This window comes from Corythoichthys intestinalis, chromosome 1, assembly GCF_030265065.1.
Source record: "Corythoichthys intestinalis isolate RoL2023-P3 chromosome 1, ASM3026506v1, whole genome shotgun sequence".
Lineage (NCBI taxonomy): Eukaryota > Metazoa > Chordata > Actinopteri > Syngnathiformes > Syngnathidae > Corythoichthys > Corythoichthys intestinalis.
In genome coordinates, this window is record NC_080395.1 from 69,886,777 (window position 1) to 69,899,516 (window position 12,740).

Consider the following 12,740-nt stretch of genomic DNA (forward strand, 5'->3'; position numbering starts at 1 on the left):
CAATAACAGATATGTGAAAACCCCCTATATTAAAACCCTTCCTATTCCCTATATCCTGTGAAAACCATGTGTTTATACCACTTCCTAAACTGGGTCATGCTTGGACATTGCTTGAGCCCCTCATCTAACTTATTCCACAGCCTTACTCCATGAACAGAAACACAAACGCTTTTTAATGTAGTCCGTACTCTCTGATGCTGATCCTCTCAAACTGTAATGACCTTCTCTGTTAGAAAACAACTTCTGTATATTGCCAGGAAGTAACATGCGGATAACCTTATACATGAGCTGAGCTGTTTGAAAATGAGCCAAGTCCGTGAGTTTTAAAGTTCTGGATTTTAAAAATAATATATTAGTATGATCCCTATAAGCAGCATTATGTATTATTCTTATGGCTCTTTTTTGCAAAATGGATAGTGAATTTATTGTACATTTATAAGTATTACCCCAGACCTCTGCACGGTAGTGTAAATATGGCAGGATTAAAGAGCAGTAAAGAATGTGGAGTGATTTATTATCAAGAAGGTGTTTTGCTTTATTCAGAACTGAAATACTTCTTGCTAATTTACTTTGTATATGTTTTATATGAGCTTTCCAATTAACCTTGTCATCAATTACAACGCCAAGAAACTTATTTTCATGGACCCTTTCAATATTCACCCCGTCTATCTGTATCTGTACTTGACTATATTTATTGTGGCTGCTAAATAACATAAATTTAGTTTTACTTAAGTTTAATGATAATTTGTTTCTATCAAACCATGCTTTCAGTTTACAAATCTCATCAGAAACCCTCCCCAGGAGTCCATGTAAGTCCCCCCCAGAGCAAAAGATACTAGTGTCATCTGCAAATAAAACTAATTTTAGTTTGCTTGAAACTTTGTGTATGTCATTTATGTTAAGAATAAACAGAGTCGGACCTAACACTGAACCCTGAGGGACGCCACAAGCAATGTCCAAGCATGATGATGCATGGTTAAGACAGACATGTCCAAAGTCCGGCCCGGGGGCCAAATGCGGCCCGTGGTCAAATTTCATCCGGCCCCCAGCCTCTGTTATAAAATCAATAACGTCTGGCCCGCACACAGACTTAATAAATTGGTCAGCAGTACTGCTACTAGCATATGAGGTAGCTTACACACTAAATGCTGCTCCTTATTTACCCACTAAAAAGCAACATTACTCTAAGCAATATTACCCCGTGTGACCTTTTACTCACAATTTTCTAAAATGGCGACAATCAACAAAAAAAAGTTGACTGTGACGGCCGACGCTTCAAGGATAGGTGGAAATTTGACTTTTTCTTCACTAAAATACACAACAACTGTGTTTGCCTCATTTGCAAAGAAACAGTTGCTGTTTTTAAAGCGTTCAATGTATGGCGATTTTACCAAACAAGACACGCTGACATGTATGACAAGATTACAGGGAAGATACGTAGCGAGAAATTGAAGCAACTTGAAGCTAGGAAGCTAGTTTAATGTTACAGTAGCAGTGTTTCACAAGAGCCCGTGAGTCGAAAGCTTAGCCACAAAGGCTAGTTGTGAGATTGTTGAAATTATTCATTTAAAAAAAAATAAAGCAAATGTGACACACATAATGGCTCGCTAAAATATGCTTAAACATATTGTTCAACATAAAGGACGTCAGCCAAGGTCAGCCCTCCACATGTTTATCACACCAAATCTGGCCCCCTTTGCAAAAAGTTTGGACACCCCTGGTTTAAGACAATCTCCTGCAGTTCAAACCGAGCATCAGTATGGAGAAGAAAGGTGATTTGAGTGACTTTGAACGTGGCATGGTTGTTGGCGCCAGAAGGGCTGGTCTGAGTATTTCAGAAACTGCTGATCTCCTGGGATTTTCACGCAACCATCTCTAGGGTTTACAGAGAATGGTCCGAAAAAGAAACATTATCCAGTGAGCAGCAGTTCTGTGGGCGGAAATGTCTTCTTGATGCCAGAGGTCAGAGGAGAATGGCAAGACTGGTTCCAGCTGATAGAAAGGCAACAGTAGCCACGTTTACATGCTGACTTTTATTCATACCGATTCAAATCATTCCGAATGGAAATTTCACATCAGCTGTTTACATGTCACTTCACCTATTCCGATCCAGCGTTTACATGTGTCTGCCTTTATTCCGAAAGGACGTTTGACAACTGTCGTCTGACATGCGCAGATTAATCAAAACAAAGCGTCACGTTGCAAAACATGGAGATCGATCGTCAGATCAGCTGCAGTTTTAACTTTTCGAGTGGAAACAAAACTTCAGAATGATACGCCGTTCATTTAAAAAGTTGTGTGGGTGCGCTGTGCGTGTGCTTGGAAGCCATGTTGCAAGTGACGTTACTTACGTCACCAAGTGACGTCACCACGTCAGTACGGAGCATGCGCAGAAAGAACGCAAACAGACACCATTCCGCTTCCCTGTTTACATGATATAATTTTACTTCTAATCGGTTTGGGAAAAGGAATATTCCACCCCTGTGAATCGGAATGAAATTCCATTCGGTATGGGCCTGTTCATTCCGAATGAGGTGTTTATATGGAACACATTTATTCGGTTTGAACAAATATTCCGATTGTAATTGAATATTTGGCTCCATGTAAACGTGGCAAGTGACTCAAATAACCACCCGTTACAACCAAGGTAGGCAGAAGAGCATCTCTGAACGCACAGTACGTCGAACTTTGAGGCAGATGGGCTACAGCAGCAGAAGACCCCGCCGGGTGCCACTCCTTTCAGCTAAGAAAAGGAAACTGAGGCTACAATTTGCACAAGCTCATCGAAATTGGACAATAGAAGATTGGAAAAACGTTGCCTGTTCTGATGAGTCTCGATTTCTGCTGCGACATTCGGATGGTAGGGTCAGAATTTGGCGTCAACAACATGAAAGCATGGATCCATCCAGCCTTGTAGCAACGGTTCAGACTGGTGGTGGTGGTGTAATGGAGTGGGGAATATTTTCTTGGCACTCTTTGGGCCCCTTGGTTCCAATTGAGCATCGTTGGAACGCCACAGCCTACCCGTTACTAGCATGGTGTACCTAATAAAGTGGCCGGTGAGTACACACATACATACATATATATATATATATATATATATATATATATATATATATATATGTATATATATGTTAGGGCTGTCAAAGTTATCGGGTTAACGGGTGTTTTTTTTTTTTTTTTTAATTAATCACGTTAAAATATTTGACGCAATTAACGCATGCACTGAATGACCCGCTCGCATATTGCCTCAAACAGATTACAACGAGGCCGTTTATGGACATTAAGAGTGAAGCGAATGCCACCGGCCGCTTGGGGGCAGCGCCGTTCCATACTCATGTTATTTCCTCTAAACGTGGGAGAATTAGTAGTTGTGAGACGTTTATGTATTCACAATGATATGCAAATTGCTATTTGTGCTCCACACATATTTCGATAAGTTTTCTTTCTTTTAGTGGCAATTATGTGTCTCTTGTTGTATTTTGGGTAAGATATGTACAGATATATGTTATACAGTAAAGGCGAGTGGACACAGGCGTTCTTTGGACCACGCCGTTTATTGGCACAAGCTTCGGCAACTCCTTCACAACTAACATAAGTATCGTTTAGTGAAAGCACAACAAAAATAATATTCCTTACCCTCCAAAAAGAAATAATGTTCACAAAAAGAAAAGCACTTCAGTCTATAGTAATGAGGCCCTATTCTAACACACAGTTAAACAACAATGCAAAATGAACTGGCATTCCATGTCAAAATAGCTATGCAAAATACACGTAAAACTTAGACTTTGGTCACTCTATTTTTAATATTGTTATTTTTATTCTTCTTATTGTTATATTAACTCTACTTTTGATTGAAAATTTTACAAATTTTATTACAACGAAAACATGAAGAGGGGTTTTAATATAAAATTACTATAACTTGTAACTATAACATTTATCGTTTAAGAACTACAAGTCTTTCTATCCGTGGATCACTTTAACAGAAAGAATGTTAATAATGCCATTTGTGGATTTATTGTTACAAAAAACAAATACAGTACTTACGTATGTACAGTATGTTGTATGTATATATCCGTCGTGCGTCTTATCTTTCCATTCCAACAATAATTTACCGAAAAATATGGCATATTTTAGAGATGGTTTGAATTGCGATTAATTACGATTAATTAATTTTTAAGCTGTAATTAACTTGATTAAAAATTTTAATCGTTTGACAGCCCTTATATATATGTATATGTATATGATATATACTGGACTGTCTCAGAAAATTAGAATACACAATATTCTAATTTTCTGAGACAGTCCTGTACATTAATCCACCATTTAAAGCAGGGGTGTCCAAACTTTTTACAAAGGGGACCAGATTTGGCGTGGTAAAAATGTGGGGGGCCGACCTTGGCTGACGTCCTTTACATAGAACAATATACAGGACTGTCTCAGAAAATTAGAATATTGTGTATTCTAATTTCCTGAGACAGTCCAGTAGGCCCTTACATGTATTGTGTTTACGTAGTAAATCAATCTACACGAATCAACCTGGGCATTTGAATTTTTTATTTCTCTCCCACTGTGCTTTCATCTGAAGAGGATTCTCAATCACCAAGCTTTGCGTGACGATTGCCAAATAGCATGCAATTCATGGGAGGAGATTGCTAAAAATACTGGGCTGGAGGTCAGCCAGTGATTGAATTTAAATAAAATGGAAGAACCACGAGACAAGTTTGTGTGTGTTCGGAATCGAGTGAATTTTGCAGTAAATGAGGGGCTTGGAGGGACGTTATGACTCGAAATTAATATCTCAAGCCCCCCAATTTACTGCACTGGTCACCTTCTGTTGATATTCGGGGCTTTCCTGATTCAATATCTATTGTTGATAGAAGCTGTACAGGAGCTAAATTATTTCATTTCATTCATTTTATATACGTATATATAGGCGGTTTCAGGAGTTCACACAACCAAGCACACCACAGAAAGTCCCAGAGTCTCATCTACGTCGTGCTGAATCCATTTTGGGAGATTCCGTGGGTTCCCCTGGTTTGATTTGGCAGTTTAAAACTTTGTCTACCTGATCCGCAGTTCATAGTGTTCTGTCTAAACCAGAAGTCTGTAGCAGAAAATGTCAAAGATGGCGCTGCCCAATTTTCACTTAGGAAACTTGCCTAGATATTTTGTGGTGTCCGAGTTGGTGTCGCTGTCCCTGGTGCTGAGCCCATGTAGCCTTGTGGAGCTGGTCACTGGGGTACCACAACATATTGACGTTGAATTATTTCACAGCTGTATTTCTAGAGGTGTTGCCATCACATTTTGGCATCCGCGCCCGAGTCTTTTGTTTTTGAGGATCTGCCAATACAATCTCGATTTGATACCTGTATTAAAGGGGGCAGAACCCCCCACCCCTTTTTTTTTTTTCTTCTTTTTTTTTTACGAAAACAAAACTATTCCAACACTACCAGTATAGACCCTACCCACCGACGTCACAAAATCACGTGATCGCTGTATTGTTCCGCCCCATTGTCCGTCATTTTGTGTCTGTATTATCAATGGTCTCAATTGATCGAGCAATTTATAATGCATTTCATGGAAGACCCGGTGCTTTCGGATGCCGTAAACTCACTGGATGCGTTGCATAAAAGGCGTTATGTGGAAAAGCTTCAGTTTATCCATTCGCCAGATCCATATTTGATGCCTAAATCGATGTTTTTCGACCCGCTGTCTTGGCCGTCTTTGCCTGACATCTGCTCGCTACCCTGATATTTACAACTATCTTGTCCACACAAAATCAGCCTATTCTCACGAAAGTTTGAAAAACTTTAAGAGCTTGGAGGCTTATAAATACTTTGTTGCTGGTTGGGTGAAACAGGTCCTCGTCCACGAAAATTCGGCAGGAATATATCTTGTGCTTGGAAAGGTGAGTTACGAAATTTTCAATACAAAATCTTTTGTTCTTGCTAACATCCACTGTCAAGTCTAATGTATTTCATGTCATTTGTCAATGGAGCTAGGGCTTTTAATGTTTATATGGTTTAGCGATAGCACTCTCACTACATACATACGTGTATGTTGTCGGCGATTAGCCTAGCAATGATCTTAATTGGGTTGTCAGCCCAAAACCCTCTAAATATATATTAAATGAATCTTACCAGATATAAAATGACTACTACATAATCTGTGGTAATCGTTTGGAGCCCAGTTTTCTCGTCGAATTGCAGCAGCCCATCTCGCTCTCATCTCCGGGTCTCTCGGAATCCGGTAGAACTTCAAGTCTCTCCGTCTATCTTCTCTGTTATTGCAACCGACCGCCACACACGCCTTCACCATTTTGATTATTAATTTTAACGAGCAGAAAAACACGCCGTAAAAAGGAGCCGTAACAGGTAAACACGATGTGTTGACGGACAACTGGGCGGCACCAGTCAGGAGGGCGGAGTTGTGACGTCAGATGGGTAGGTTCTGTAGCCCGGCGTTGCTCGGGTTTGTGTAACGTGAACGCGATACAACCAAATGGCAGATAAAACGTCATTTCTTAGTGATGCAGCAGTAATGTAATACCAGTAAAAGGACACCACGAAGGGGTTAATGCGCATCACTGTGTATAGTATTGTACATGAGTTTAGAGAGTAACATGAGTTAAGTGTACTTCCATTGTGGTTGTTTGTATTTTGGTCATTCAGAGAATGCAGCTGCCAGCTGGACAGAAAAGGTTTTAGAAGGGGACACAGACAAAAAAAATCATTAAATATATATATTCGACGTATTATAAATCGCGTAGCTGTCTCCATTCAACTATATTTGCTAGGTAATTTAAGTCGTGTTATTGTCTCGGTCTGACTACTCTGACCAAAGGGACACACTTTGTGAAGGTGATACCAAGTACCCGAAGAATAAGAAAAGGGATGATAGGTGCAATCAGTGGTGAGTGCGCACCCAATATTTGTAATGTGTAATCATGTGTACACCCTCTCTAACGTGTGTGTTAATCATACAGAGAAGGAAACTGCTGCCATCGGACAAGCCTGACCTGCCCCGCCAACCCACAGGGCGCAAGCGCACCACCAACCACTGCGCCCACCCCCACCAGCGGGGAACCTTAGGCCCAGCATGCGAGCAAACCCCCGACCGGGGAGAGCAACAGCACGCAAGCGGAATGGAGACATGGGGAGAACAAGACGGGGCCACCACATGATGGAGAGAAAGTGCTGGCCCTCCTATATGATTGCAACTGAAATGCTAAACAGAGGAAATAATGCCATGTAACATTCGGATAATTTTGGAAAAAGTTGCATCATGTAACCACAAACACACCCTGAAATGAGTTTATGTAAAGCTTATTTTGTTGTCACAGTGAAAAAGAAACATCTTGTACCAGGCAGCGGCATACTTAAAAAAGAAAAAATATGTAATTGGAGCATAATAGCCACCTTACTTTGTGATGTCAGCATCAAAGTAACTAAGGTTGCAACAGGCCTTTGCTTTTGCTGACAAATTCGGTCTTAAATGAATATCGTGTATCAATGGCAGTCAAAAACACATACGAATAGTCTTGATAGTTTTCAAAATGTATTTTCTAAAGTGTAGCCTTTCCCGTGCACCGTTTAACCCAAGTGGGGCAAGGGCAGTTTGAAGAAAATGCTAGCCGCTCATTAGTACAATTACCAAATGTACCTATGAGAAGAAGTGGAGTTGCAACTCGAGAACGGAAAACAATACAGTGTCTTAACTTTGGGAAATTGTGTAGAAAATGGGCATATAGATCATCTGAATCCTTCAACTGTCTTGTTGTGGTTTACGTCTGATGGAGCATTTAAAAAATGATAAGTCTTCTGTGGCAATGTTTTCCAGTTCTAATTGCCCGAATACTGACTTGATTCACATTTACGGCACCCAGGTACCCTGTTTGTTTAATCAAGATGGTGTAAATCCCGCGTGTAAAAGACAGGCAACAAGTATTTGCTTTGTTTGTCATTTGTTGCGTGAACAAAGAAATACTGTCAGTTTCACTTTGGAACTTGCATGTATAAAAAAAAAAATCACTTAGCAGTGTCTTTGCAAATTCATATCAACTGGGGGGGAAAAATACATAGGCTAAAATGTACTTTTCATGCCTTCTGTTGCTAGCTAGGTAAGGCACATTTAGAAACGTGCAACAGTGGAAATGTGATCGCTTTGTGATTTGTTTTCTCTTTGGACTTTTGTGTTTATGACGTCTCGACCTACTATGACGACGGTGCCTACTTAACAAACTCCCGTTCCCTAATCCGCCGAGTAATTGAACCCGCGTCCTTCTCGTCTCAGCCAGGAAAGAGTCCACTTGATGAACCTCACCGGCGCAAAGCCTTTCTCCGCTTGCGGTGTCACCATGTCGCTTCTTGTTGTGATGATAGCCGCCTGCGCGACCTTTCTGACGTCCTCTGCGTCGGCGGGCTCGTGTGAGTAGTTGATTCACTATGATTGAAGTTGTATGATATGACTACCGAAATGTTATTTCGTTTGTTCAGATCCAAGCCGTATCTGCGTAGGTGATGGGCAGGAGGTGATAATCAATGGTTGTTTTTCGTTCCACCTCGAAAAGAAGAGCTTTTGGGAAGCCCAGAAGTACTGCCAGCAGCGGAACGCTCATCTGGCCATTCCCGGAGATAAGAGGACGTATTGGGTATTGACTGGTGAGCACAATGGTAGCAACGATCCCACCTCCGGTTTGGCTGGGGTTTTGTGCGCAAAATGAATGTTTCCTCCTTTAGCTAGGATGGGTGACTTCCCTAAAATTCCTTTTTGGCTGGGAATGTACCGAAAAGCTTGGCAAACCGCCTGGATATTCGCGTGGACATACGAAACCAAGGCTGTTGACTACAGACATATTGTAAGTGAATCACTTCACGTGGATAAAATGGGCATTTTACGAGCACACACACTTGGAATTGTGCAACAAAGGCAGAGGTGGGTAGAGTACCCAAAATAATATCAGCCAAGTACAAGTAAAAGTAGTCATCCAAAAATGTACTCAAGTACAAGTAAAAAAGGGTCCAGTGTAAAGAATACTCAAGTAATGGGTAAAATTGTGAGTAACTTCTTATTTTAATTTGATTTTTTTCTTTTTAAACAATGGTATTTTTCTTCTCTCAGCACAAACCTATCTATATGACTATAGTGGCAATGTACAATAAACCATTACAAAACCACATTTTAAGCCAAAGAAATAACAAAAATAATAATAATAAGAGAAGCATTATTCGTCCAAAGAGCATGATTGCCCACTAGTGGAGAAAATAGTTCTTAGTTTGAATAGTGAATCCTGTAGTTCCTTCATAGTTACTATTATGAAATTAAAAGGATCATATCTCCGGTTTTCCGTGCTGAATCGGTGCCAAACTGGGTGAGAGGTTAGAGCCGCTCTTTCAAGTCATGTTGAGGGCATCGCTCTATGTCAAATACTTCATTTTTGTAGGTGCTTTATAGATGCCACGTGATTGAACAGATCGGCGTGAGCGTAGAACTGCAGCAAGCTTGCGTCTCACTTGTGCCATGTGATTATTGTTGCGACGCCTCATCGGTGAAATTAGTAGCACTGCTCTTGGCAATGGCGTCGCCGGCAAAAAATAATAAGAAATCTAATATGCAGAATAAAGAGGAAAAATGTAACGACTCTTGTGTAGCCCAAAGTAGCGGAGTAAGAGTAGCATTTTTTATTCACAAATCTACTCCGGTAACAGTAAAAAGTATGGCTTAGTAAAACTACTCTTAGAAGTACATTTTTCTCAAAAAGTTACTCAAGTCAATGTAACAGATTACATGTAATGCATTACTACCCACCTCTGAACAAAGGGTTTACAGTGAAATCATTGTGAAAACGTCCAGCTAAGGCCACGCATCCCTTGTGATGCACAGGGATTCATCCCGTCGGATATGCAAACAATGCGGCTTTGGGACGATTGCCTAACTGTGAATAAAGAGGGATATTACGAAGGATATGACTGCACCACTTTGACTCCATTCATCTGTGAAGGTACACAAGTCATAATCGTTTTGCCTATTGTGCATGTCTTCGAATCACATTAATATTCACACCTGTTGCATCCCTGCAGCCAACGACGGTCCAGTTTGCCCGACTTGTAATTGTACTGCGTGTCCCAGCTGCCCCGCCGTTTGTGCACCTCTCCCTGAACCATGCCCTCCCACTCCCGCTCCATGCGGGATCCCTCCTCCCACCCCTCTTCCCAGTGGGGCCCTTCCTCCAGCACCTACCTGCCGGGCTCCTCCCCCATGTGCTCTGCATCCAGGACCAGGTGACGGCACACTTTGGCACCAGGCTTCTACACTGACCAAAGACGTCAAAGACTCGTGCATGCTAGTTATGTCAACTAACGCGGTGAGTTTTTAATTTCATTGGATCATAACTACAGAAGTGACATGATCTACTCACCTGTTCCATATTGTGTGGGCGCTTGCAGGAAGGATTCCTCGTTAGGCTTCTCAGCCTTCTCGGGGTGGGCCGCAGCATCGTCATCAGAGGACAAGTCCGAGCGGATGCAGAGAGGTAGGCGCGTGGCTGGACTGGTCGCCCTTCACAAATAAGACCCTCGCCATGACAACACGTAAACTTGCAGGGTCACCTTCCAACTGCACATGGCCAACGGCACAGCGCTGAACCTGGGCTTTCGCATCAGCGGGCGAGAGATTGCGCTCGACTCCAAACTAGGCGACTCTTGGGACATCGCGGAGGAGACAGAGACAGACTCCCTCCCCATTGAACACGGACGCAACTTCGAGGTCAGGTGACAAAATGTCAAATATCGAATACCGCACAGCCGACTTGACAACTAATCGTTGCTCAGGTGATCATCCAGTGTTACGACGACCGCTTCCGCGTGACCGTTGACGGCATCCACCAGGAGGATTTCAAATATCGAGGCCTTGACCCGCAAATCTTCACGGCGCTGACAGCACGCCGTGACGTGTCGCTGATGGACGTCAAGCTGATCTGATGTCGTCGTTACGGAAAGATGGAAGCGCTACCACCTGTCCGTCCGGGCGTTCGCTTCCTGTCTCCAGTTCTTCTTTTCTTTTTTTTTCTTTTTTTTACAGCCGATGCTAACAGCACTTGGATCTTATGATGGAAAAAAAAATACTCACCTGTTTGCTTTTTTGGGTGAAGAATCACATTTCAGTACTAATAAAAGGTTTTGGTAATTTGTAAATGAAGCAGTCGTTGAGGTCAAATTGTAGGAATGTATTTCCCCCTCCCTGTCAAATACGTTGGCCGAAAGCTATTTGTACTGTTTGTAAATTCAAATAATGTTCATTAAAAAAAAACTTGCTGCCTCCATTTGTCAGTGAATGGTGATGCGGCAAAGTTTTAAGTTACATTGGTAGTAAGTAGATGTTTTAACGAGGCATGCCTTTTGGTTAATAATTTGTTAAAATGCGTTAAAAAGAATCCCGGCTTTAAAATAACGGCAATATTTCAAGTGTTTTAAATGGCATATTTTAGTGCAAGAGAACAATTGTGGCTTTTTAGGACCTACAATCCCTTATACCCGTGGTTCCTTTTAACATAGATGTGCTATTGGTGAAGCGTGATTACATAGTCAAGACTGCAAAGGCAGCCAGCCGGTGGCGCCGAGACTCTACCCAGGAGGCGCACCCTGCGCCTGGTGGGTTGTGGTCTGCTGGACCAGGTTGCAAGAACAAACCTGAAAGATGTTCTTGGGCATAAAACCTTTCAGCTAAATTGAGTGCGGCACGTGCTCACTTCTCCCAACTCCCCAGGGAAATGCGGCTTTTTCATCCGGAGAATTGGAGATTTCTGTGCGAATATAGCTTCCGCTTTGTGATGCAACAGGCTAAAGAACCTTACGTAAGCCTCACGTTAGGGTGACCAAACGTCCTCTTTTGCCCGGACAAGTCCTCTTTTCACGTCCTCTCCATAGCATCCGGCCGGGTTTGATAAATTCATGAAAATGTCCAGTTTTTACCATTTTTTTCACGGGACCAATTTGAAGACAGTCCCTCCGGCCGCTGGGGGGCAGCGCCTGCCTGCGTTGACTAGGCTCCACCTAGTAGGGGCGGGAGAAGGAGTAGTTCTTCTTTTTGTTTTTTCTCGGCAGTTTACCCCTTGTATCATGGGGCATTAGCGCCATCTACTGGGTGTTTGGCGAGAGATCAGGCAGTAACAGACTACAATAAGGACTGAGAGACGTGGCGCGAAGTTTCTCTCCTGTTAATGTCGATGACGTGTCTTCTGTTGTATATGGGGTTATAGGTGTGCACAGAGAGGCAGTATATTGTATGGGTCTTGGAATCAAACCTGTCAACCCGAGGCTGTCGGCAATCTTACAAATAGTAACGCATGCCCTTACAAATTGGTGACTCATCTTACAACGTTGTACATAGCGTGCGATATGAAACAAAACTAAAATTTTAAAATAACAGGAATTCATTGGTAATATTCTAACATATAACCTGGTGCAATCAAAGAACAATATTTTTCAGCTCCATCATGATAACTAAAATTTAACAGTGACGTTTGTTATAATTGTATGTAGCTTCCCCTCCTTGAGTCATCACCTTATCGTGGTGGAAGGGTTTGCGTGTCCCAATGATCCTAGGAGCTATGTTGTCTGGGGGCTTTAAGCCCCTGGTAGGGTCACCCATGGCAAACAGGTCCTAGGTGAGGGGCCAGACAAAGCATGGCTCAAAAGACCCCTTATGATGAAAACTATCACAGAATCCAAGTTTCCCTT

The 12,740-nt window shown here is 42.1% G+C and overlaps 1 protein-coding gene across 3 annotated transcripts; it reads left to right on the forward strand.

The window, feature by feature from the left end:
- The first annotated feature begins 6,223 nt into the window (after positions 1 to 6,223).
- Positions 6,224 to 11,285, forward strand: LOC130925270 (uncharacterized). 3 transcript variants are annotated; one of them, XM_057851314.1, is made up of 10 exons: positions 6,224 to 6,915; positions 6,989 to 7,196; positions 8,296 to 8,429; positions 8,499 to 8,663; positions 8,742 to 8,860; positions 9,886 to 10,003; positions 10,083 to 10,366; positions 10,449 to 10,534; positions 10,605 to 10,767; positions 10,833 to 11,285. In XM_057851314.1, the coding sequence occupies exons 2-10, from the start codon at positions 7,102 to 7,104 to the stop codon at positions 10,980 to 10,982; spliced, it is 1,314 nt and encodes a 437-aa protein (XP_057707297.1). In that variant the 5' UTR covers positions 6,224 to 6,915; positions 6,989 to 7,101; the 3' UTR covers positions 10,983 to 11,285. The 3 variants fall into 3 exon arrangements, with proteins under 3 accessions (XP_057707297.1, XP_057707300.1, XP_057707299.1); XM_057851317.1 differs by lacking the exons at positions 6,224 to 6,915; positions 6,989 to 7,196 and adding an exon at positions 7,279 to 7,888 and having other exon boundaries at positions 10,833 to 11,283; XM_057851316.1 differs by lacking the exons at positions 6,224 to 6,915; positions 6,989 to 7,196 and adding an exon at positions 7,930 to 8,122 and having other exon boundaries at positions 10,833 to 11,284.
- Positions 11,286 to 12,740: the final 1,455 nt, after the last annotated feature.

Bases quoted from the DNA above. Each gene is read 5' to 3' on its own strand.
- LOC130925270 (XM_057851314.1), top strand. From the start codon at position 7,102: ATGCGAGCAAACCCCCGACCGGGGAGAGCAACAGCACGCAAGCGGAAT. The intron at 7,197-8,295 runs GTGCTGGCCCTC...TTCTCGTCTCAG, and splicing joins CACCACATGATGGAGAGAAA to CCAGGAAAGAGTCCACTTGA. The intron at 10,367-10,448 runs GTGAGTTTTTAA...GGGCGCTTGCAG, and splicing joins TAGTTATGTCAACTAACGCG to GAAGGATTCCTCGTTAGGCT.